Raw genomic sequence first — 24,571 nt, 5'->3', positions numbered from 1 at the left:
TTCAAACAAACGAAAAGTTGGTTGGGAAAGAAATTTGATGCTCCGTCATTGACAATTACAAGTTGGTTTACGTTTCAGCTATTTGAATCTAAAACAAAAGTCTGCCATTCACACAATAAAAGAGAGGACATGACCAACAAAGTGTTGGCTCCATTGGTAATGGAGTCCCCTTAAGTAGTTTGACTGGGTTTGCTCTTCAGTTCGAATCGCAAGAAAGTCGTCTTTATTGGGAGAACCTGTGCCTCCCGGTTCGAGTAGGAACTTCTAGTCTGAGTTGTGGTAGGGGCTTAAAGGTGTCTCTCATAATTGGAGCTCTTCCCATGATACCTCGTTGTTAAAAAAAAAAAAAAAAAAGAGAGGACATAAATATTCATAATTAGTGCCCTTTCGAAAGCGACTTCAACGATGAATAACAGTCTTTACCCACAACCCTTTTACGTGCTTTAATGAAATATCGGGATTTTGTATGAATATTTGAGAATGGTGTTTATTTTTAAGTGATTTTTTTTTTATATATATAAAACCAACCTTAAACATTTTAGAAGTAGCATGTATCGCATAAAAACATATTTAAATTTTTTAATTGGCTGGTCTGCACTTTATGCATAAATTGGTTTTTTATGAAATATAAAAATGATAAGACAAGAATAATTTCACATGTGATGTGAACCCATCACCCTCCCATATTTTGGATTTTTGTTTTATCAGAAATGGTCATCAATTCAATCCACACATATCGAAACAAAAGTAAATGGACACACGTGCAACATACACATACCCACGTAAGGGGTGAAGTGCTCAAATGATTAAAATAGGATTTGTGGTGACTGCTTAGCTTCCTGTTTCGGACGATTAGAAGATGTTGATTTTGTAAATATTGTATCTGCTAAAATGTTTATGCTATCAAATTATTTTATTTGCAATTTCATCTACAACATAATACGTATATTGTTTTCTAATTTTTGTTATCTGAAAAAAAAAATAAGTAGCTTTGGAGAAAATCTTTTCCTTTTTAAAGAGAAAAATACTTTTAAAAAAAATAGTCGCTCATATTTCTCATTCTGCTGTATAACTCAAAAAGGGAAAACAAGGGTTGTCCTTTTGAGGGTACATTACATATAACACTGGTTTTCATTAAAATCCGGCTCATATTGAAAATAAGTTTTATTTTTATTTATGTAAGCAGCCTGTCCGAATATTAGCTCAATGAATGATAAATTTACTCTCAAATTTAAAGAAAAATTACTCTCGTAAAATATAATACACAAAAATATTCGAAAAGGAAATGACAATCACCAAGAGATTCAAAAGGTAAGATTAGTTTGTCTTGACCTCAATGGTGAGTGATGCAAAAGAAATAATTTTGTCATGATAAAAACCAATGGGAAACCATCGAAAGTCAAAAATCCGGGGAAAAAAAAAATTGTTACACGTGTGAAATGAATCAAATTCGAAAGACACTTCAGAAAACTTCGGGGCCCCTGCGCAAACGTGGTTGTTTCATGTGACCATTAGTTTTATGCATCGACTGCATTTGTAGCAAACCGCTGAGAGAAAAGTTTTGTAAAATAAATAATAATATTAAGCGACGCAAGACTTAGAGAACCACCAAGTCAAAAACATGTCATTTTTATATTGAATGATAATTGCTATTAGGATACATAAATAAGGGTCTTATTACGATGCATCAGGTGCACCGTGCATCCAAAGAAATTCTATAATATCTTTGATATATTACAACTAATTAATAAATACATGTCATGTGTAGTTAAATTTAATTTAATCACCATTTATATAATGATTTTTCAAACTAAATACATACATATCATAATATCATTTACTTATTATATGACTAACGTGGTGTCTCTGATGTATTCTAAAATTTCTCGTGCATCCGCCATCAGTTTTTAATTGTTCGTAACAAATAATAAATTATTACCAATAACAAAAAGCACAGTAGATGTATGGTACAGCTTTTACACCTTAGTCACATCCCATAAATAAATATGGTGAGGCTTCAATGTTCAAAGAGTCAAAGACCTAGATTTGGTTGACTAGTGATAAATTTATAAATGAAATTCTCTGCAGATGCGGAAGGAACCTCCCCAGTACAATTCGTTTCCCAGTTGCACCCAAAAAGTCTACAATCAATGAGAGAGAGATTGGTGAGTAGGAAAGCAAGAAAATGACAGTATTTGATTGAAATCTGCATTTCAGAGAAAGGTCCAGAAATATTTTTCAAAATTCAGATTCAAACACGACATTAACAGTGCACATAAACACGGAATGAGCATAATATGTGATTGCTAGTTAATTTAACTGGTAAGATCTCTTTGGATAGAACGGGAGGTCTAGAGTTCAAACTATGTGAACATGAGGGTATCCTGTGGTTTGTGGCAATACACCTGTGAACCTGAACTACAAGTCTACAACCAGCTGCAGGCAATTTGCTCATGTAAAAGTTTTAAGGAAAAGATGAAAACTAAACTTACATTAATGATATATATTTTGTACAGCAAAATGTAAGTTTTGAGTAAGACAAAGCTAATAACCTTATTAGACAAATTAGCGGAGAAATAAACAGTTTGGTTACTTGGATTACCTTGTGTCACCAAAAAAAGATTCTCCAGCACTGATCCACCTTTGGAAAAAGTTCAGCAAGCGCAGTCAAAATTCACTGAGAGAGAACTCCACCTAAGTCCTGCATCAGCAATATGTACGGGTTCTAAATTTAAAGAAATGCAAAAATAAAAGTCAAAATTCATTTGCTTTAACAATAAATAGTACAATAATGGAGATTTGAAGAAAACTTAAGACTTCAAGTATGTTCAATTTTCAAACTTCAACGTAGGGAATTTGATCACTAAAAGTGGTACGAACAAGCAGTTCATTGCATTGGAGAATATATCTCAAAATATGGTTGGTAAGATAAAGATCTTTTTCTAAGAAAACTTAGACTGCATGTATGTTCAATAGGACCTGCCTATGGTACAGATTCTGTACCTAACATCTCCCGTCATCCCACCGTCCCATTTTCTATGGTTTAATTTCTCACTCCACATCCAACCACATCCAACGGCTGATGCTGCAGCTGTAGCTTACAGATTCTGTAAGCTAGTCGAGTCCATGTTCAATATTCAAACTTCAACATAGGGAATTTGATCAAAAAGTAGTACGAACAACGAGTTCATTGCATTGGACAATATATCTCAAAATCCAGTTAAATAAACTTTGATTTTCATAAATGTTCTGATTTTGACCATATTCCAAACTTGACCGGCATCTCAAAAATTTCAATTGATTATGAACAAACAACAAAACTTAACCCCCATCAGTACTGTACGGTACACATTAAGGTAGCCAAACCTGAGGAAACAATACTTGCTCAATCTTGACTATGTTCCAGTATTTGGATCTGATTTTATCCAAAACCTATTTACTTTTAGTTTAACATCACTTGAAAAATAGGTTTGCACAGAATTAATTATTCTGTCATTGAGATCGTTCTTTTATAGAGATTTACAGCACAAATAAAACCATTAAATCAGGAAACTAAATCACTGATTTAAGGAAAGAATAATTTCTAGGTAGATTTTCTTAAAATACATAGATTTGCACCTAAATAGCTATGTTACAGCTAATGATGACTAATTTACAGCTAATATATAATTACAGCACATATTTTTTCTAATTTTCTAACACTCCCCCTCAAGCTGGTTTGAAGATATGCTCCATAGCCAGCTTGCCAACTAGAAAATTGAACTGTTTTGTGTGTAGTCCTTTGGTAAAGACATCAGCCACTTGTCCTCCAGTAGGAATGTGCTCCATATGAACCAATCCATTATCTATCTTCTCCTTGATGAAATGCTTGTCAATCTCCACATGTTTTGTGCGGTCATGAAGGACTGGATTGTGTGCTATTGAGATTGCTGCCTTGTTGTCACAGTACAACTTCATAGGAGATGATTTTGTCGCTTTTAACTCTTCCAGCAGCCTCCTAATCCACATGATCTCACAAATACCATGGGCTACAGCTCTAAATTCAGCCTCAGCACTGCTCCTAGCTACCACATTCTGTTTCTTGCTTCTCCATGTAACCAAATTACCACCTACAAATGAACAGTATCCAAAAGTGGATCTTCGGTCTACTATGCTTCCAGCCCAATCTGCGTCTGTGTAGGCTTCAATCTGCAAGTGTCCTTGTGGCTTAAACAGAAGTCCTTTGCCTGGTGTCCCTTTTAGATACTTTAAAATTCTGTAGACAGCTTCAAAGTGTGCCGGTCCTGGGGCATGCATAAATTGGCTAACCATACTAACAGAGAAGGATATATCTGGGCGTGTATGGGATAGATAAATCAATCTCCCAACAAGTCTCTGATAATGCTCCCTAATCTTCACATTCTCAGCTTCTGCAGGTTGCAGTTTCACATTAGGCTCTATAGGGGTTTCAGCAGGTTTACACCCTAGCATACCTGTCTCGTTTAACAAGTCGATAACATACTTCTTCTGATTTACAGAAATGCCTTCTCTAGATCTAGCAAACTCCATCCCAAGAAAGTATTTTAATGCCCCGAGATCTTTAATCTCAAACTCCTCAGCCAGTTTCTTTTTTAACTTTGCTAGCTCATCACAATCATCCCCAGTTAACACGATATCATCCACGTAAACTATCAAGATAGCTATTTTACCATCATTTGAATGCTTGTAAAACATTGTATGATCAGCTTGACTTTGAATATATGCATAGCGCTTAATCACCTTGCCAAAGCGCTCAAACCAAGCTCTTGGTGACTGTTTAAGTCCATACAAGGACTTCTTCAATCTGCACACTCTCCCATTTCCATACCTTTCTTCAAAGCCTGGTGGGGAACTCATATATACCTCCTCCTCAAGGTCTCCATTAAGGAAAGCATTTTTAACGTCCAATTGGTGTAAGGGCCAATTAGAATTAACAGCAAGAGACAACAGGACCCTAATTGAGTTGATTTTAGCTACCGGAGCAAAGGTCTTTTGGTAATCTATCCCATAGGTTTGAGTAAAACCTTTTGCAACAAGACGGGCTTTGTATCTCTCGACACTCCCATCTGCCTTACTCTTGATAGTAAACACCCATTTGCACCCCACAACCTTTTTTCCATTCGGTAATTCTACCATCTCCCAAGTATCATTCTTCTTCAAGGCATTCATCTCTTCAAACACAGCCAACCTCCAATTTGGATCACCAAGTGCTTCTTGAATATTTCTAGGCACAACAAGTTTTGAAATGTTTGTAGTGAAAGCTCTATAATTGTCAGAAAGGTTTTGATAGGAAATATATTTGGCAATAGGATGTTTGGTACATGTTCGGGTTCCTTTTCTAAGGGCAATGGGGAGGTCAAGATTAAGATTCTGTTCAAGAATAACAGGGGCTAGTTCCAAAATAGATTCAGGTGCAGAGTTCGCTTCCCTAGAATCTGATCGTAATGGTAAGTTTAAGTCATTAATAGGAAAAGAAGAGGAGGAACAGAAGAAGGATTACCTGAGGCATTTGGATGACCATTGCTTAGGGCTTCCGGTTGACCAGGTGCTTGGATAATGGCCTGGTCTCTACCACCTCTAAGGACACCTTTCCTAGAATAAACCACAGGCTCAAGATTGTTTCTATTTTTTTCCATTCGTAGTATTTCTTTTTCTGTCAGACCAATGTCAGATTCGATTTCTTTAGGCCTAGTTTCCAAGGTTTTTTTTTCAAAAAAGGTATCAAGTAGTGTGCTAGGTAAGGGTTCAGCAATTTCCCAAAAATTTGGTTCAACTACCTTCTCCCCCTGAAGCAAATTTTTGGTAAAGTATGATGTGTTTTCCATGAAAGAAACATCCATAGTGACAAAAAAACGTTTTGTAAAGGGATTAAAGCATTTGTAACCTTTTTTATTGGGTGCATACCCTATAAAAACACATTTTTCAGCTCTTGGATCTAATTTAGACCTTAGCCTCTTTGGAGTGTGCACATATGCTGTGCAGCCAAATATTTTCAAAGGTAAGTCAGAATTGATTCTAGATTCTGGGAATACCTTTTTTAAGCAATCCAACGGGGTGATATATTGTAAAACTTTGGTAGGCATCCTGTTAATAAGATACGAAGCTGTCAGTATAGCATCACCCCATAGATACTTTGGAACATTCATATAAAATATCATGGCTCTAGCTACTTCTAACAAGTGCTTGTTCTTACGCTCAGCAATGCCATTTTGTTCAGGTGTGTCGGAACAAGAGGATTGATGTAAAATTCCTTGTTCATTTAAAAAAGTTTTCAAAACTTTATTAAAATACTCTGTTCCGTTGTCAGATCTCAAAATACTAATTTTTGTTTGAAACTGAGTTTCAATCATCCTATAAAATTCTTTAAAAATCTGTTCTACATCAGATTTTTCTCTCATTAAGTAAACCCAACACAGACGTGTATGATCGTCAATAAAAGTCACAAACCATTTTTTTCCAGAAATTGTGGTCACTTTTGAAGGACCCTAAACATCACTGTGGAATAAATAAAACGGTCTTGAAGCATGATAAGGTTTTGGAATATAAGATTTTCTTTGACTTTTTGCCATTAAACAACTCTCACATTGAAATGATGAAGGATCAATCCCTTTAAATAGCACTGGAAATAAATGTTTTAAATAAGGAAAACTTGGGTGGCCTAAACGACAATGCCAAACCATTATTTGATCACGAGCAGATAAAGAACTAATACTACTTAGCCCTTGAACTATTTTATTACTAAGAAATTTATCCTCGAAATAATAGAGACCATTAATCATCCTAGCACTGCCAATCGTCTTCCCCGAGCTCCGGTCCTGAAAAATGCAATAGGATTCATAGAAAATAACAGAACAGTTAGAGTCTCTAGATAGTTTGCTAACTGACAAGAGATTACAAACAAGTTTAGGGACATAGAGAACAGATTTAAGATCTACTCTTTCAGAAAGTTTTATAAGGCCTAGTCCTACAATTGGTGAGAGATTACCATCGGCTATCCTAACCTTCTTATTTTCGGGACATGGTGAAAAAGTTTCAAACAAATGTAAGGAATTGGTCATATGGTCGGATGCTCCTGAATCTATTATCCATGGAGCAGATTTAAATTGACAAGATAGAGCATAGAATTTATTACCTGTGTGTGCCACAGAAACACTAGGAACATTGGGTACCGAATCAAATTTTAACGGTGCAAGAAGATGCTCCATCTGCTCTTTGGTGAAGGGGCTGGTCTCAACCTCATTGGCAGTAGGGTTGGCTCGGCCAGCTTTCCCTTTCCAATTTGCAGGTTTCCCATGAATTTTCCAGCAGGTCTCACGGGTAGGGCGAGGCTTATGACAAAAATCACACCTAACTTGTTGTTTTTCATCAGATTTGCGTTGCAAAATAGGAGCCTTGCTTCCAGTCATGGAGACCAGGGCAGACCAGGGCAGAACCTTCAGCAACCCCAGTTCCCTTCTTGCCAAGCATCACATTCCTCCGACTCTCCTCTCTTCTGACCTCTGAAAAAACGTCACCAATTGAAGGTAGGGGCTGTCTTCCAATAATTCTCCCCCTCACCTCATCAAACTCGACATTCAGTCCAGCCAAAAACTTAAAAATGCGGCCATCCTCTACAGTCTTTTTGTGATGTTGAGCATCCTCAGGAGATTTCCACTCATAGGTGTTGAAAAGGTCAAGGTCTTGCCAAATCCGCTTTAAGGAATTAAAATATTTTGTGACATTGTGCTCCCCTTGTCGCATCTCTCCGAGTTTGAGGATCAACTCAAAAATCTGTGATTGATTTCCGAGATCAGAATACATCTGATTTACATTCTCCCAAAGTTCTTGTGCTGTTGGATAGCACATATAATTAGAGCTAATATCTTCTTCCATTGAATTCACAAGCCACGTCATCACCATGGAATTCTCGGCATCCCATGTAACATAGGCCGGATCATCCACTGCAGGAGCCTTCTTTTCACCAGTCAAATAGCCCATTTTTCCACGCCCTCTAATATACATCCTAACTGACTGAGACCATCTCAGAAAATTGTCACCATTCAAACGAATTGTGATGATTTGTACAGAATGAGATTCTGAGGAGGTAGCACTGATTTTTGAAACATCTGTGCTACTAGGATTGTTCATAGAGGATTGAGGGACAATACTGGAATTGGATGAAGAGTCAGACATGGTTTTAGGGTGCAGGGATCAAAAGGAAGAAAAAAGGAATTCCGGCAAGATATTCTTCCGGCTCTGATACCAACTTGAAAAATAGGTTTGCACAGAATTAATTATTCTGTCATTGAGATCGTTCTTTTATAGAGATTTACAGCACACATAAAACCATTAAATCAGGAAACTAAATCACTGATTTAAGGAAAGAATAATTTCTAGGTAGATTTTCCTAAAATACATAGATTTGCACCTAAATAGCTATGTTACAGCTAATGATGACTAATTTACAGCTAATATATAATTACAGCACATATTTTTTCTAATTTTCTAACAACATCATAACAATGTAGGAAAAGAACAGAAATTGGGCCATCCCGCACTGTCCCATGCTGGCCTATCAACCAGTGGTCTCATGAGTCTCAAAGCCAAGGATATGTTTAAATATACAGACAAATCTGGCCCAAGAAGATAAATAAGCCTAGCCTTCGTATCCAAAACCTACAGCTGATTAACTGATTGATCAATGGCAGACAAGCATCCAGCAATAGGAGCCTCAGCAGGGATTAGAAGTAAAAGAACCTAGAATTGACAATTTTGCAAATCACAGCACAATCTAGAAAATGATTCAAATCACAGCCCATGTCTATTCCAGTCACTACTGAAGTAGTGAAATATATATATTGCGTATTCATTTATGATTCAATCTCATAAAAATGAAGATTGTCATTGGCTGGTCCAACTTATTATCACACCATGCCACTTATCTAGTAAAACTTAGTTCTTATTTGGGATTGAGGTGTTGTAACTTTTAAGCTACAGCTGCTGTAAAAAAAAAAAAAATTATAACTGTGAAATAAAAGTTAATAATATGTAATAAATATAAATTTTAAATAATAATTTTGACAAAATTATTAATGATATAATATAGTTTTCATCATACAAGTGAAAAATCATATCAATATAGCTTTCAAACTACAGCAGCAAATGTTTGCCAAACATTTTAATGTTGTGTCCAACCTCAATCCCAAATGCACCTTAGACTCAAAAACTTAAAGCTAGACAGGAGACTAGAGAGAGGTCTTACCACCAAGGGTGCTTAAGGAATGGGCATTTGCTGCGAGTCAGAACATAACATTAGAGTTGCTAAGAGAGCTATTGTTGCAGTTTCAACACGCAAGCGATGTGGCCCAAGACCAACAGCAGTAGCACCTGCTTCCACTATCTTATTCACCTCTTTCTCTGTGAAGTCTATAGAACCAATAACAAACAAAAGAATCACAGATCGACAGAAACTGACAAAATATACTAATGACAGATCAACCAGCAGGAAAACCCGTGTGTGACAAATATCAAAATAAACAGAAATAATAACAATGTTCATTGCCCACAAGAACTATTATCATAAAAATTTCGAAAAACAAATATTTTGAAAAAAAATTTTAAGCATTTTCTCAACAAATGCTGCCAGAAATACAACACAAGCAAAAAAAAAAAATAGCTACAGACTTTGTACAAGGTAATGGTTAGAAATACTTAGTACCTTTCAAATATGGCAAGATGGAAAAATTATAAAACTTAAATTCCATCAAACTTTTGCATACAACAAGGTGTACTTACCGCCTTCTGGTCCTACTATTATCAGCCCACTAGATTCGTTTCTTGATGAAGACAATGCAGTGACAAGAGGAGTAGCTTCTGCTATTGCAACAAAAGCTAACTTTGACTGGGAAACCTGTAGAATACACCATACAAGATAAATTCAAAACCAAGACTACAAGCAAAAATAGATTCCCAATAGTTCCAAGAAGCAACAGCTGAATTTCTCAGAGATTCCATTCCCCATAATTCAAGAATATGGCACTGGATACGGTTAAGTAATTCATAAACAATGGTATATAAATCTGTAACCTATAAATATGCTATCTAATTTTATAACCTAAAAATTCCAGGTATCTTCAAGTTCAATTCACTTTCGAGCTGGTTTTTATTCAGTAAATCAAAATCCTAAATAACTAATAAACCATTAAGTGAAAAAAGAGAGAAGAACTTACAAGAGGTAGAAGGCCATCAATTTTCATTGGAGGATTCAAAACCATTTCGTGCAGACGTTGGCCTAAAAGAGTTGCATCGACGGTGAAAAGAATATAAGACAAAAGAAAAACAAACAACTTTAGGCATCCCCTCATTGAAGAGACACTAGGGATCATCTTGAACCTCCATATACAAAAGCAGAATTAGCAATAAAGCCGTAGTAGAAATTGCAACTCAGAAATCCATTGTCACTATAAGTCTATAACTCAGCTCAAGAGTAATCGTTTACATTGTTTCGTTGCTGCTAAAATAACACGTTCCAATCTGTCTACCCTATTTTCCGAGATTGAAGGTGAATGTTCTGTCAGCAAAGGGGTCACACTCTGAGCTCCCAGCTCCTATGACAGTACAAAGGACATTGATAATTAGAAGCAACAAGAAAAGCACAAACAAATATCATATCCACACTCTAATAAGATAACGTCAACTTAATACATATTTAAGGCATACCGTGCATTTTTCAACAAGCCAATCAGCACGACCACCCTTAAGAGTACCTAAACAGGATCAAGTTCAAATATGCAACAACAAATTCACTTTCTCATCACAGTGCCGACCAAACGCTTACCAAAAGCTGCAAATACATTCCATTGAGTATGCTGAGGAAGAACTAATTTCAGATCTTCTAAGGCCACAACATCAAGTCCTGTTCTATCAATTCTCTGTATGCAACCTTCTATCAAACCCCCTTTCCCATTGAAAAGCTCTACCCTTGCATATCATTATTTGGAAAATCGTAAATATCTTCATTAAAACAGTTAAAAAAAAGTTTTTACTATTTCAATATAATAAACTAATTAACAAAATCAAATGCATTTACCTATCATTAGTACTCAACCGCAAAACTTTCGTCATGTGCCAAAATTCATCTCCTTCTACACGCACAATACCTCCCTGCATTATCCATTTGTCAGCAAAACACATATATATATAGTCTGGTTAATCCACAACTTAAGCATTATTTATAAAGAGCTACGTAATAATGCCACGAGTCCAATTGCTAGAGGCATGTATATGTGTATGGAAATGGAATGCAAGAGAGGAGACAAAAGAATTGCCTTTGAAGAAGGGAGGACTTGGGAGAAGAAGCGAGGGATGCCACCGCGTGATTGATTGGCGTAATCTGACGATGAACTCGAGAATGCTCTCAGGCTAAGCGGTTTAAGCGAAGGACGGTTCAGGAATTGTACAAAACGAGGTCGCACTGCCGCTGCTAAGCTTTGCATTTGCAATAATTCCCTTTGCCGCAAATGAATGTTGGGAATATGCCACAGCGGTGTTGGTGGTTTAATTATTGCTTGAATGTGATAAAGGGCTTTATTAGATAGTCAGGATTTTTTAAAACGCAGCGTTCAAGTCCACAAAGGATTATGCTAGTTTGGGTTACTGTGTGATATCTGAGCAAGTGCACGCCGCGCAGGAGATGTTCGATAAAATGCCACTTAGAGTTGCTAAAGCTTAGAAAAAGAAAAAAAAGGAATCACTTAACACTTGGAGCGCATGATTTTGGTGCGTGGCCCAACAATTTTGCTCTTTTGTGGGTAACTTGGTACGCTAGACAGTTTTGGGTGCTATTTAGTAGTATAAAATACTCGTAAATAAACAAAATTTGTACTTAAGCTAATACGGCACTAGTGTAGTTAACTGGATAATCTTTTATAACGCAACCTTGGAAATCTGGGTTGAGAGAAATCTTCTTTTATATACACACACGGCAGAGTGACTTAAGCTAACCAAAATAGTCGTTCGTAAAAGAAAATTAATTCATCGTACCGCCAATTTCTAAATAAATTAAATTATTTGCCTTCTTTAAGAATATCACATTCCAATACATATTTTGGTTACCAGTGCTTGCATTTTGAGATTATTCTTAAAAGATAATAACATCAATCACCAGCAAAGAAAGCATCAAGTTGAACATCTATTTAACTTTTCAGGAAACACTAGTATTTGTACATTAGCAAAAGAAATACAAGGCTACAACTACTGCACAATGCAAAAAGATTATACATATAATTAACACAAGATCATTCATCTCCTTCGTCATCCTTTTTTTCACCATCCCCATCGAACCCACCACCCAAATCACAAACCCTATCCCAAACCTTCTTCTCAACATTCACCACCGACAGCCTCGGCTGCCTGAACAAGGCCCACCCTTTCAACTCCTGATCCCTCTTCATCTCCTTCAAGTCCACCGCCCGCCTCATCATCCCCACTTCCTTCACGTCCACCGCCCCCGCCCCACCCCCGCTCTCCTCGTACCACTCCCTTATCACGCTCACGACGCCCACCACGCGGCGGGACCTGGCACCCGAGTGGTAGAAGAAGCAGAGCTCGTTTAGTCTCATGGCCTTCATGTTCTTTTGTGCTTGCTTGTTCTTCACTCCGTCCCAGTTTGTTACCCCTCCGTTTGCTGCTTGATCCTCCCACGACCACTCCCCTGGCTCCGTTTTCAACAGCCAGTATTGCCTCTCTTTCCCCATTTTTTCTTTCATTGCCCTTCCGAATTTCGAGAATGATGGTGGTGTTATTGAGGTGGGTTTATTAGTCATGGCGGGAAACATCGGGACTGGGGTGGCGCCAAATGCCAATGGTTCATTTTGGTCCGGCCCATTAAGGTGGACTCGAATTGGATTTTTAAAAACCAGTTTAGTTTGGTAAGTGCAATGTAATGAGATATTTATCTTTTTTTTTATAATTCTGTTATACATAAATTGTTACTGATATTACAGTAGATATTATAAGTATAATATTTACAATTATACTAAATAATTATACTAAACAATTAGGACTACCGTCATATATTAACTCACTACTGATATTACAGTAGAGATTACAATTACAATATTTATAATTGTACTAAACAACTAGGACCATCGTCATATATTAACCCACTGAAGCACTTGTGCAAATACTTTAAACCCTCTCTAATATTTGAAGGGTGTCTATTCCACTCATATTTTGTAAGAGAGAGACTGTCTCTATTCAATTAGTTGATAATTGAGAGAGAATTGAAACTAATCTTCATAATTCTCTTATAGAGATTCGAATTCTTACACTCAATATTATAAGTGAAAGGTTTCTTCCATTGGATCAATGACCCGTTAATGTAATGTGATATTTATTTAATTGTTGGTAAATTTGTAAAATTTTCGAAATAATTATTGTATGATTTGACTATATTGCTTTATAGCTAATTTCAATTCCCAAATTTATGATGGAGACTCCACTCTAGTCTAGACTCTATCTACACGTTAAACCAACCAAGTCTTATCTAGAACATATTAAATGAGTGATGTATTTGCCCCTAATTTTTTGAAATGGGTGCTCACATTAAATGCGTTTCTCTCCAAAATCATTGCAAAAGTTTTTCCTTCTTATCATCTAGAATATTACAAAATTTTCCCATGGCTTTATAAAGTACTAATTATAAGAGTATGAAAGCTGAGAACTTTGGTGTTGTGAACTGAGTAGCCATCTTTCTTTGATCATTCCCTCTTCGAGTGCCTTTCATCTGTGTGGTCATGGGAAACTTTAATTTTCCTAACCCCACTATGAAGACTAAATGGTGAGCAATATGAAATGCACCAAGTAACTTGAATATTAATCAACGAAGTTTGGTACAAAACATATAGCCCACTGGTTTCGATATTCTCAGCATTTTCAGTTCCAAGCTTTTGAAATTGAATTAGAATATCGTGGCTTATCAAATTTCGGGTCGAATGGCATAATGATAAACCAACCAAGAATTCTAATATTCCATTACTCTAATGGTTTCAAAAGGAAAACTTATTATTTTTTATCGTAGTCTTTTTAATATATAAATATCACTATTTACAGTTGTGATTCGGTCATTGGGTTTTATGGATTTAGATATTATTTAATAATATTTTACAAAATTTTAGAACATTCTGTGTACTTTTCTCTCTATTTTCTCACTGTGATCAAATGCTGATATGAACATTTATTGGAGTATTTTCCATTCTGTGCTAGACAAGCGCGTGATTCACTTAAAACATAACCTTAATAGCTATCATATGAATTCTATTACTCTAATGGTTTCAAAAGGAAAATTTAACTATTTTTATAATAGACTTTTTTTTTAATCTATAAATATCACTATTTACAGTTGTGATCCGTCATTGAGTTGAGTTATGTAAATTTATATATTACTTAATAATATTCGATAGATTTTTAGTGTCAGTTTGGTAATATTGTAGTTTTTAAAAATAACTATTATTAATTGTATTGTAAAAATAATTAAATTTAAAGAGAATCAGTTAGACGTTTGGTACAATTTATTTCTAAAAGTGTTGTAAGTTTTAAAAATAATTGTATGTTTCTGATAAATCTATTGTTAAACATGTTGTATAAAATTTTTTTTTATTGTGTATTATAATAATTGATAAATAAAAAATATTTTATTTTATTATCTCAATATAATTGGTAATAATAACAATCTCTTTAAAGTTAATTATTTTATTTCCTAATCAATAAGGATAATTTTAGATTTTTATAATTCTTATGGGAATATATATGAAGGCAAATGCTAAGTTACAATAATTGTAACATACATCTCTCATGTGAACCACACAAATTATGGGTCCTACAATTTTAAAATATACTTTTTCAAAATTTGATGTAGGATATATAGGATGATTTACCCAGAATTGAATTCTAAAAAAATTTACAAAGTATCAAAATTAGTTTTTAATTTTTTTAAAAATCACTCTTTAGCCTATTAATGCAATTCCAAAAAGACCCTTAGAACATTCTTTATACTTTTTTTTTTCTGTATTTTCTCACTATGATCAAATGCTCATTCAGCCGTTAAATGGAGTATTTCCCATAGGTACCACAGGAGCTCAACTAGTAGAAGAGAGAAAAGATTCAACAAGAGAAAAGACTAAAATGTTATTGTAACATCTGTCATAAGAAGACCTTGGATCTTCCAGATGGTTTATTCCACATTTGCGTTGGCACGGGAGAGCAATACAAGTATATGATACATATCATGAGTACCGTATAAATAAGATACATATGATTAGTTGAAGCAAACGTGAATAGTATTAAACGGTGAATTAGAGTCTTTTAATCTGCCTTAATTAGCTTAGAAATATCTTGATGTACATAATCGTCGACCAAACAAACTATCAACTGTATAATTTAATAAAAACGGAAATGATGCAGCATGGCTGTTCTTGGAAGAAGAAACTCGTTAAAACTATTAAAAAAAAAACACACACACACACACATGGAATTGTTGATCAAACTTAGCCTTAAAGTTGCAACATCAAAAGCTGATCAAAGAAGTTTCTTTCATTGTTCATTGTCATGCTTCAGATTCCTGCAACTTTTTTTTTTTTTTTTTGAACTTTAAACTTTAAATCCACCCAATATCCACTTGCAAGGTTGCACCCATTAATAATCAATGTGAACGGAAATGGTCGACTTACTCTTTTTATATTTATGATGAAATGTCTTATATTTTTAAAAAAATAAGTCCACGATGTTTTAAAATCATTGATGGGGCACAACTGGTCTAGGTCTACTCTTTATATTTATTTGATTGATTCCTCGAAGCTGCAAATTCGGAAAAAAAAAATGCAAATGATAATTATTAGTAGAACCTCCATCATTAATGTTATAGAATCCTGCCCCATAAGCATGCCTATATTCATCATAATGGCCAGGGTTTTTGCAATGGTCTGTTCCCTAAATTTGATGCACCTCATTATGTATATGTGCCTTTGCCATTTTTTTTTTTAAAAAAAATTAATTTCCGTCTTTAAGTTGAAGATGACGAGGCTATAAGTTTCTCTTTTGTTAATGGGTGAAAATGATAAAGGGTTATGACTGTATGATAAACAAGAGATCATTCATATGTATAAACAAAAGAGAATCTCAATGCTTTATCATCAGTGACTTCATTTTTTATTTTATTTTTGTTTTTCATGTGTTTTGTTCAGGTCAACTCCTAGATTCAAAAGCTCAACAGTAATCGCGCTTCAGCGTTCGATAGCATTTAGAATAAGCGTTGACAATGCTATTAAAAATGTAAACCTTAATTAATAACGTTCCCAATAAATTAGCCAGCTGCCACCAATATCTGCTTCTGAATCATGTGAATTTTACACAATTAACATCTATTTATAAATATAATTTAGTCTAATTGCACTGTAACGTCCAAAAAAAAAAAAAATTCATGAGACTTTTATAATTTTCAAATAGAAAAAATAACATTCAAAACTGTTACAGTTTCTCCCATTGAATGATAGATCTCTTTCGTATTATAAACATGAGTTTAAACCTTATTTTATCGGTGAATTCTGTTTATTTGAATAAAAATAAAATAGAAATGTATTTAAATACTAACTAAAATTGATGTATGATAATATCAACCTAAATAGATTAAATTCACTAATAAAAAAGAATTTGGTTGTCCATTACTAAAATAATAAGTGTTTAGCTATTTATTTTTGAAGAATCAATTTAGGAAAAATTTCGGTCTACCCTCTCATGAAGTGAAAATCTTCATATCGCCTCATTTACCATTGAAAACATCAAGTTACTTCTCAAAACTCATTATTTTTAACTATTGACTGTCGTTGACTCATAAAAGTATGAAAATACCCTTATCTTAACATAATACTCTTGTAAGAGTATTGTGAGGCTAAAAAAAAAAATAGTGATGTATGATTAGTCATTGAAAAATGAAAAAGGTAGTTGATATATTACTAGTCATTGAAAAATAAATTAAAAAGTAAAGTATTAAAATAACTTAATTGACATAAATAAATTGGTAGTTTTCCTAAATTAGATATATTAGTTAAATAAATTACAAGATATGCCATCAAGATCAAATTTTAAGATTAAAAACCATACTATTTTCATCCTTTTCTTTCATTTTTCTTTGTCTTTTTCTCTCATTTTTTTTCTCATCCTTACTCCTTCATCTTTTCCTTTCATTTGTTTTTTTTTCTCGTCCTTACTCCTTCTTAATCTTTTTCTTCATTTTTTTTTCTTTTCTTTCATGTACATGACTTGAGTAGCATTTTTTTTCTTTTCTTTCATTTTTCTCATCCTTACTCCTTCGTCTTTTCCTTTCATTTATTTTTTTTTCTCATCCTTACTCCTTCATTTTTTTATTCATTTTTTTTTCTTTCATGTACATGACTTTAGTAGCATTTTTTCTTTTCTTTCATTTTTCTCATTCTTACTCCTTTCATTTGGATGGTAAAACTCCAGTAGTATTTTTATTTTGTTCTTTGATTTTTTTTATATCTATAGTTTCTTTAAATACCTTTACAAAATGAAAAAAGAATAATACTGATAATAATAAAAAATATGAAAAAAGGTAAAATCTTATTCTTTTTCTATTTGTAGCTTTGAATTAATTTCTAAATTTATTTTTTAAAATAAAATTTTTAAATACGAAAAGATAAATTTTAATCTGTATATAGGCACAAAATAAAAATTTTTTAAAGTACTAGGGAGTATTATAAATATTTGAAATATTTATATGTGTTTTGAAAAATTTAGAAAGATTTAGATCCGTGAAAATTAATCTACCTAATTTGATCTTTTTTTGTTAATTGGTTGTTAGGAAATTGTGCAAATACTATTTTTACCCTTTTAGCCGTTAAAAATAACAGAAAGATAACGAATTTTGGGTATTAACTTGATGTTTTCAACAATAAAAGGGACGATTTGAAGATTGTTAGTTCATGAGGAGGATATGCCAAAATTTTCCCATCCATGTATCTATCAAACCAAATTAAAGATTTCAACATCCTTTTTTCCTTTTCACACCAAAAAAGGGGAAAAAATTATAAAAGCAGGACGTACCCACAGTTTAGCTAACTCGTTAACTGATAATTTGCTTACAAAGGAGTTCAATTCACAAAAAAGGAAAGAAAAAAAATAAAAAAGAAAACTCAACTCTTGTTCTAGAACATTTAATACTTTTCAACAACAAAACCAAGCCAGGCAATCATAGCCGTCCGATGTCATTGACTCTTCTTTGGCATTAATTTATCATTTTCACCAAACAAGTACAACTGAGAATCTATCTTAAAATATTACCCCAAATCCACCATTCGAAGTTCACAATCCTCTATAAATTCAACGTCCCACATGATCCTCTACTCGTCTCGTATTCTTTCGCCAACTCTCTCTAGATAAAATTAGAGCACAAGTTGAAAATGGCATACAAAGCCACCACTCTTTGCTTGATCATAGCCCTCGTCTTCTTCTTCTTCTTCTCATCACAAGCCTCTGCCATAAGGCCAGAACCGGCATTTCCCGATGTTACTCCATTGAAAAACCTACATGGGGTACGTTAATTTTCTTCATTTCATGCATGAAACATGTATGTTCACTTTGTTTTTATGTGGGTTATCTTTTTGTCTTCTGTATATTAATCTTTTGTTGCATGGTTTGATGATCATGAAGGACGTTGAAGAAGCAACAAAGAAAGTTGATCAGACGGTGGAGGATAGCTGTGATGGCGTTGAAGGAGATGATTGTTTGATGAGAAGAACACTTGCCGCTCACATAGACTATATCTATACTCAGAAGAGCAAGCCTTAATTAAACTTTTTTTTTTCTTTTTTGCTTTTGTACTTCATTATTTTATGTTTAATTATTATGTCTCTCGGTAGCTTAATATTACCAAAAGTCGTGATTTTGTTTGTTCCATTTTTTTTTTGGGTATTTAGTGTGAAATAAACTATAGATATCGAAGTAGTTTAGTGGATTCAATGCATGCCTTTGTTGTCTCCATATTTGTACTTGAGTCCTTTTTTCGTGAAGCCTCAATAGCTTGGAGATACTCTCTTTGATAATTTTGGTGTTTCTTAAAATACATGTATATGGTCGGTTTGCTCCGAAAAAAAAAAAAAGAAAAAAAAAGAGAAAGTAATTTTTTTTTATACACTATATATTACAATAAGAGCTCTATTAAGATTTACAATCAGAAGTCAGTCGGGACTCTCCTGAATAATCCTATTTTGGTACAGCTCGAATGTTAAATCTTTACTTAAAGCTGAAAGGAGATTTATCCTCACTATTAATACCGGAGAGAAATTAATTCTACCCTAATATGAGAAGATTATTCAACCCTTATTATACTGGGGAATCAAGTCCCAATACTCTGCGAGCTAAGGTCATGGGTGTGCCAATGGGCTACGGGCCCATTGCCAAGAGAAAGTAAATTAAAGATGGGAAATCATGCCAACTTATCTACCGTAAGCAAATTAAATTAGGATGTATGATTAATTAATTAAGTTTGTATTACAAGGACAGGATTAGACAATCAATGAAGACGAGGCACGTGATCTGATTCTTGTTGTGTCTGATGAGGAATTAATAATTACAATTAATTATAACCAATTGTTTTGTAGCACACGCCAAGACCAAGAGCCTATTACATATCTCCACTGATAATTATGATATTGTTTACCGCAACACTAAGAGCCTGTTTGGTATGGCTTATTTAAGAGCCATAAGTGCTTATTTAATCGTATAAGCGCTTTTTAAAATTTTTTATGGTGTTTGATTATTTTTTTAATAGAGTTTTTTTAGCTTAAATAAGCTAATTTACCTCTACTAGGAAAAGCCCAAAATTTGAGCTTTTGGGAGTAGAAGTTATAAAGCTTTTCTAAATATATATAATATAAAAAATATCATATAGTTTAATGGTTCAAAAGTGCTTTTTTTATTGACAACCAAACACCCAATGACTTTTTGTCCAAAAACTCTATTGGTATAAGTTCTACTGCTATAAGCTCTACTGTTATAAGCTCTATTTAATAAGCTGTACCAAACGGAGCCTAAGAAACTCTCAATTGACACCAAAATTATTACGTCGCTGACAATATTCTAGAAGTGGAAGAACATGTCATAATTAATGCTATAAACATAGCGCCCATGATCTAATAAACCTGCCCCATGATTAAGAAATACACTGATTTTCCTCCACTAAATTGTTAGTCAATTAACACAATTATCTGCAAATAAATAGTGCCCTTAAGGTCGGTTGAAATCCTCAAAAATTTTGTTGTTGATTATCAAGTTTTTGTGTTTATAAAGAACGTATCATAAATTAAGAGTTGAGAATAAAAATTCTAAAAAACAGCAAGCTCCAGATAAAGTTTGGACAAATTTGAGATTTTCAACGAAAAAGAAAATACGCGTATTGACATACTACAGTTGTAATGTAGTCATTTTCGTTGTGTAAATATATTGTTGTATATTACTCTTTTATCTTATTTGAGATAAAATGAAATTTATGTTTCTTGCGACAATAAAAAAGAAAGTAAAGAAGGCAAACTAAAATGAGGCGTGGGGAACTTTACATCATAATTATCAGGTTATTACTCCCTCGTGAAATAATAATTTTTAATACTTATAAATCTTAGCTTATTCCTTTTTTTAAAAAAAAAAAATAAGGGATAAATGAAGAACTTTCTTATTTTCTTAACAAAAATAAAAAAAATAAGCTAAATTTTTTAATAATTTGAGGGTCATCTTAAAAAAAAAAACTATTTCACGAGGGATATTCAAGATAAATCCATTAAAGAATTAATCAAGAAATTGATAGAATTAGACCGCTTCTGACCTCAACCACCAAAACCTGCAATCAATGGCAAAGAGAGAGCGAGTGCTTTACTAGTCCATTCATAATTAAAGACCCATCAATAATCAGCCCACGGCTTCTATCATTTCGTTGAAATAAAATAAAAGTCATAAAGGCATGCGCATTATGCCTATCACCACCATCACCATTCGAACTTTCGTTCGGTTTTGTAATTGTGGCTTCGACTGCTCCACAAATATCAGGTGGCCAAGATAAATGAATTAATGGCACACCTCTCCAACTCATTGAATACTCATTGAACACCTGTGTCCTGTTATTTAATTTCTTGTTTTTACATATTTGATCAGTAAGTTTTGAGTTCCACGTGAATTAATAAAAAATTAATCATAATTTTTTAAAAATATTTTTTGTTATTTTTAAACACTTTTGTTATAATAAATATATATTTTATATTTTCAAGATAAACGATCAAACAAACAACTCATTTACTCATTTTTTTCGTTTAAATTTTTTTTTGTTAAGGAAGTTTTTAAATATAAGAAAATAATAATATATATTAATTCTAACAGAGAAAAATTAACAAATTCCTTTGTAATTATAAGTATCCATATAAGTTTGTAAATATTTATTAACTAGAAAGAATCTAGAAAGTTTAATTGACCTTTAGAGCTTTGGAATTTTCTAGGACATTAATGTTATATTATACATGGTCAAAGAATAGCAACCAAAACTCGATGATGACATTGACCACCAATGAATCATGCAATAGAAGTTGAATTGCTAAGGCCATGATGCCAGTGGCTTCGACCCTAAATTTGATCTAAGAGCCACGGGCACATATAGTGATGCCATGATGATGTTTTGAATATGTGTGACGCAAAAATTGGTTACCCGATTAAAATTCACTTTGACCGAGTCGCTACCATTTCTTTTGTTTCTTCATAGCTCAGCTAAATATGATCCTTCGCCGTTCCTTCGAAGCTGGGTAACGTATTACTAATTAATTTACTATATATTTGTTTTCCCTTTTGACTACTTCTTCAATTTTCTTTGGCCTGGTATCATGGCAATCTATCCGTACCGCCGACATTTGTCAAATTTGTGTTGGTGATACTAAAATTATTATAGATTCCGTTCATAAAAAGTCTATCAGGAGATAGATGATAAACCAACAACTAGATCACCCACTTGGTCCAAGATTATTATCAGTAGATGTAAAAATTATCTTCTTAGGCACCCCCCCGGTAAAGCCACAAATTGCAAGTCAACTTAGGTCTTATTTTTATCACGTAAAAAGATTATGTAAGTCTCATTTTATGCATCAATTAAATTGTCATATTGAAGTACTCGTATGATAATGTAACATGTATGCTTCAAGTATAACCATTACTCCTGTGTCTCACTCGTTTAATTTTTGCTTACGAGCATGCATGTCGTGTTATAGTTACTTGTTCTTTATACTCAGCCAAAAAACTATTCCCAATAAAATGAGATTATTTCTTTCGCAACTCTCGTTACATATACGTCGATCTTTCATAAATTATATTATTTACAGTTTCGGGTAGTAAGTAGAAATTAAAATGTCTGTAACATGTACAAGAAACCAATCAAGCAAAACGAAGAAGATGATGATAAGGAACGTTGGAGCCGATGTAACACAGACCGACACATGTATTGTTGTGGGTCTGGCCTCAGTCATCAGTCCGAACGCCAAAAATAATAAAAAATAAAAATGTCAAACCCTAAGCCTTGGCCGTGTTTCTAGAATCCAGTCTAATCGTTTCCAGGATGTATTCTTGAATTAGCAGCTATCATGGAGTAATGTACATTTGTTATGAGAATGATTAATTAATTATAATAGCGGAATAATTATTCTTGGTATTATGAGGCCGGAGAAAATGCAAGTTGTAATAAGATATGGTGATATACATGCAACTTGTAACATGGAATATAATTAAAATTTTAGCATTTAACACATTAGAGTATGATATGAATTGCAATATAAAACGGTCAAATCAATTTTGTAACATGTTACAACTTTATGTGGTATAAGCACCGCCCTTTGAGTTCTATGACTCTATCCCTGTCACTCTTCATTGGTTATTTAAATACTGTGTTTAATTTTTGGATTGGGAGTGTGGAGTGTGAAGTGTGGATTTCTCCCACTCTAATATTTACTTACCATTTTTAAAGGGAGAGTGGGATTCTCACTTCGTGGATCCCACCTAATTTTGGAGTGGGAAGTGGGATTCCCACTCTCATGGGGGGAGGTGGGAGTGAGAATCCACTCCCCCCTCTTCCCTTTTTACCCTCATAATTAAAATAAATAAATAAAATTTAATAAAATAAATTGTAATATGAAACGGTTAAATCAATTTTATTTGGTATAAGCGCCGCCATTTGAGTTCTATGACTCTATTCCTGTTACTCTTCGTTGGTTGTTTAACATTGTTTTTTTTTTTTTTTCCTGGGCATCTATGACTCTATCCCCACTACTCTTCTATGGTTCGAGTCCTCATGAACTCAACATTCCTCAATTAAGTATCATTGTATAGAGTTAATTTATAAGTTTTTCTCCCTTACGAAATGTGAGTGAAGCAGAGACATTCCTTACTTGTGAGGGTTATCAGTATAATAATATAAGTTCTAATTATATGTATAATTGTAAATATCAGTGTAATAATAGTTGTAAATGTCTAATGTAATACAATAATCTGATGTGTATTTATTATTAAAAAAAACATTATTTTTTTGGGATATTCATATTTATCTAAATTACACATTTACAACCTTTTTTTTTATGAACTCTTATGAATTATTATTTTTTAAATCAGAATAAGATTCAAATATTTAATTTAAGCTCTCCTCTTTTAGGTCAATCTATAGTTTGACAAAGCCGCTCAGGTGGGTGATGTTACGATGACATTGCCCACTTGAACGGCACCCTATAGTTTGAAGCGAGCGAAGCTTTTATTGTTGAGTTAAATATCGTTCAGTAATCTTAATTTTCTCCTCTCAAGATAAAATACACTTTATTAGAGTTTTTATGTATATATGTGTATAAAACCTCATGGCTTGTGCATGTGGTGGACACGGGCATAAGACCTACATTTTACACATGTCGGTTGTTTGAATGTGCAGGATGACATGTTGGTTAATACATGAATGACGTGACATGTCAAGTTATAAACAAAATGCTAATCTTATTGTTTTTAAAATTATTTAGATCTCAAAAAGGATTTTTTTTATTGTTTTCATTTCGCGCTTAAAACTATACCCAATTAATTTATAAACATATTTTTTTAATAATAATTTCCAGAAAAATATATGACATAACTTAATTTTGTCTTAAGTCTTAAAGTATTCTTGAAATTTATGGATACCATGTCTAGAATATTATGCTACAAATGTATATTTATAGAACCAAAGTTTATTATATTGTTATTGTTATTATATTTATAAAATTAGTTTTAATTGTAATTAATATTTGTAATTGGAATTGTTTTTGTGATTACTATTAAATTTGAAAGTTCACCTATTAGATAGTAAATAAGTAATTTTATAAGTTGTTAAATCTATTATGTAATCGATGAGTGACCATAGCAGTTGGGACTTAAATTGATACTCAAATATTGAGATAACTTGTGTTTATTTTTAACAATTCCATTTGTAATTATTATTATTTCATGTAATTTTTTTAAA

General features: G+C 33.4%; 3 protein-coding genes across 3 annotated transcripts; 1 reads left to right on the top strand and 2 right to left on the bottom strand.

Moving 5' to 3' along the window:
• Positions 1 to 1,870: 1,870 nt before the first annotated feature.
• On the bottom strand, positions 1,871 to 11,871 carry LOC18034345 (ribosomal RNA small subunit methyltransferase E). The gene is made up of 10 exons (XM_024179459.1): positions 11,325 to 11,871; positions 11,087 to 11,160; positions 10,835 to 10,977; positions 10,717 to 10,763; positions 10,496 to 10,604; positions 10,227 to 10,288; positions 9,793 to 9,907; positions 9,260 to 9,423; positions 2,603 to 2,701; positions 1,871 to 2,141 (listed from the first exon to the last, which is right to left on the bottom strand). The coding sequence occupies exons 1-8, from the start codon at positions 11,490 to 11,492 to the stop codon at positions 9,272 to 9,274; spliced, it is 870 nt and encodes a 289-aa protein (XP_024035227.1). The 5' UTR covers positions 11,493 to 11,871; the 3' UTR covers positions 1,871 to 2,141; positions 2,603 to 2,701; positions 9,260 to 9,271.
• A 334-nt stretch (positions 11,872 to 12,205) lies between these two features.
• On the bottom strand, positions 12,206 to 12,766 carry LOC112096240 (thymocyte nuclear protein 1). The gene has a single exon (XM_024179518.1). It carries the CDS (start codon positions 12,762 to 12,764, stop codon positions 12,294 to 12,296), a length of 471 nt encoding a protein of 156 aa, XP_024035286.1. The 5' UTR covers positions 12,765 to 12,766; the 3' UTR covers positions 12,206 to 12,293.
• Positions 12,767 to 18,397: 5,631 nt separating this feature from the next.
• On the top strand, positions 18,398 to 19,082 carry LOC18034217 (phytosulfokines). The gene is made up of 2 exons (XM_006422697.2): positions 18,398 to 18,605; positions 18,724 to 19,082. The coding sequence occupies exons 1-2, from the start codon at positions 18,474 to 18,476 to the stop codon at positions 18,859 to 18,861; spliced, it is 270 nt and encodes an 89-aa protein (XP_006422760.1). The 5' UTR covers positions 18,398 to 18,473; the 3' UTR covers positions 18,862 to 19,082.
• Positions 19,083 to 24,571: the final 5,489 nt, after the last annotated feature.

This window comes from Citrus clementina, unplaced genomic scaffold (assembly GCF_000493195.1).
Source record: "Citrus clementina cultivar Clemenules unplaced genomic scaffold, Citrus_clementina_v1.0 scaffold_8, whole genome shotgun sequence".
Classification (NCBI taxonomy): domain Eukaryota; kingdom Viridiplantae; phylum Streptophyta; class Magnoliopsida; order Sapindales; family Rutaceae; genus Citrus; species Citrus x clementina.
Note: the sequence above shows the minus strand (reverse complement) of the source record. Positions and strands in the feature narration are given on the sequence as shown.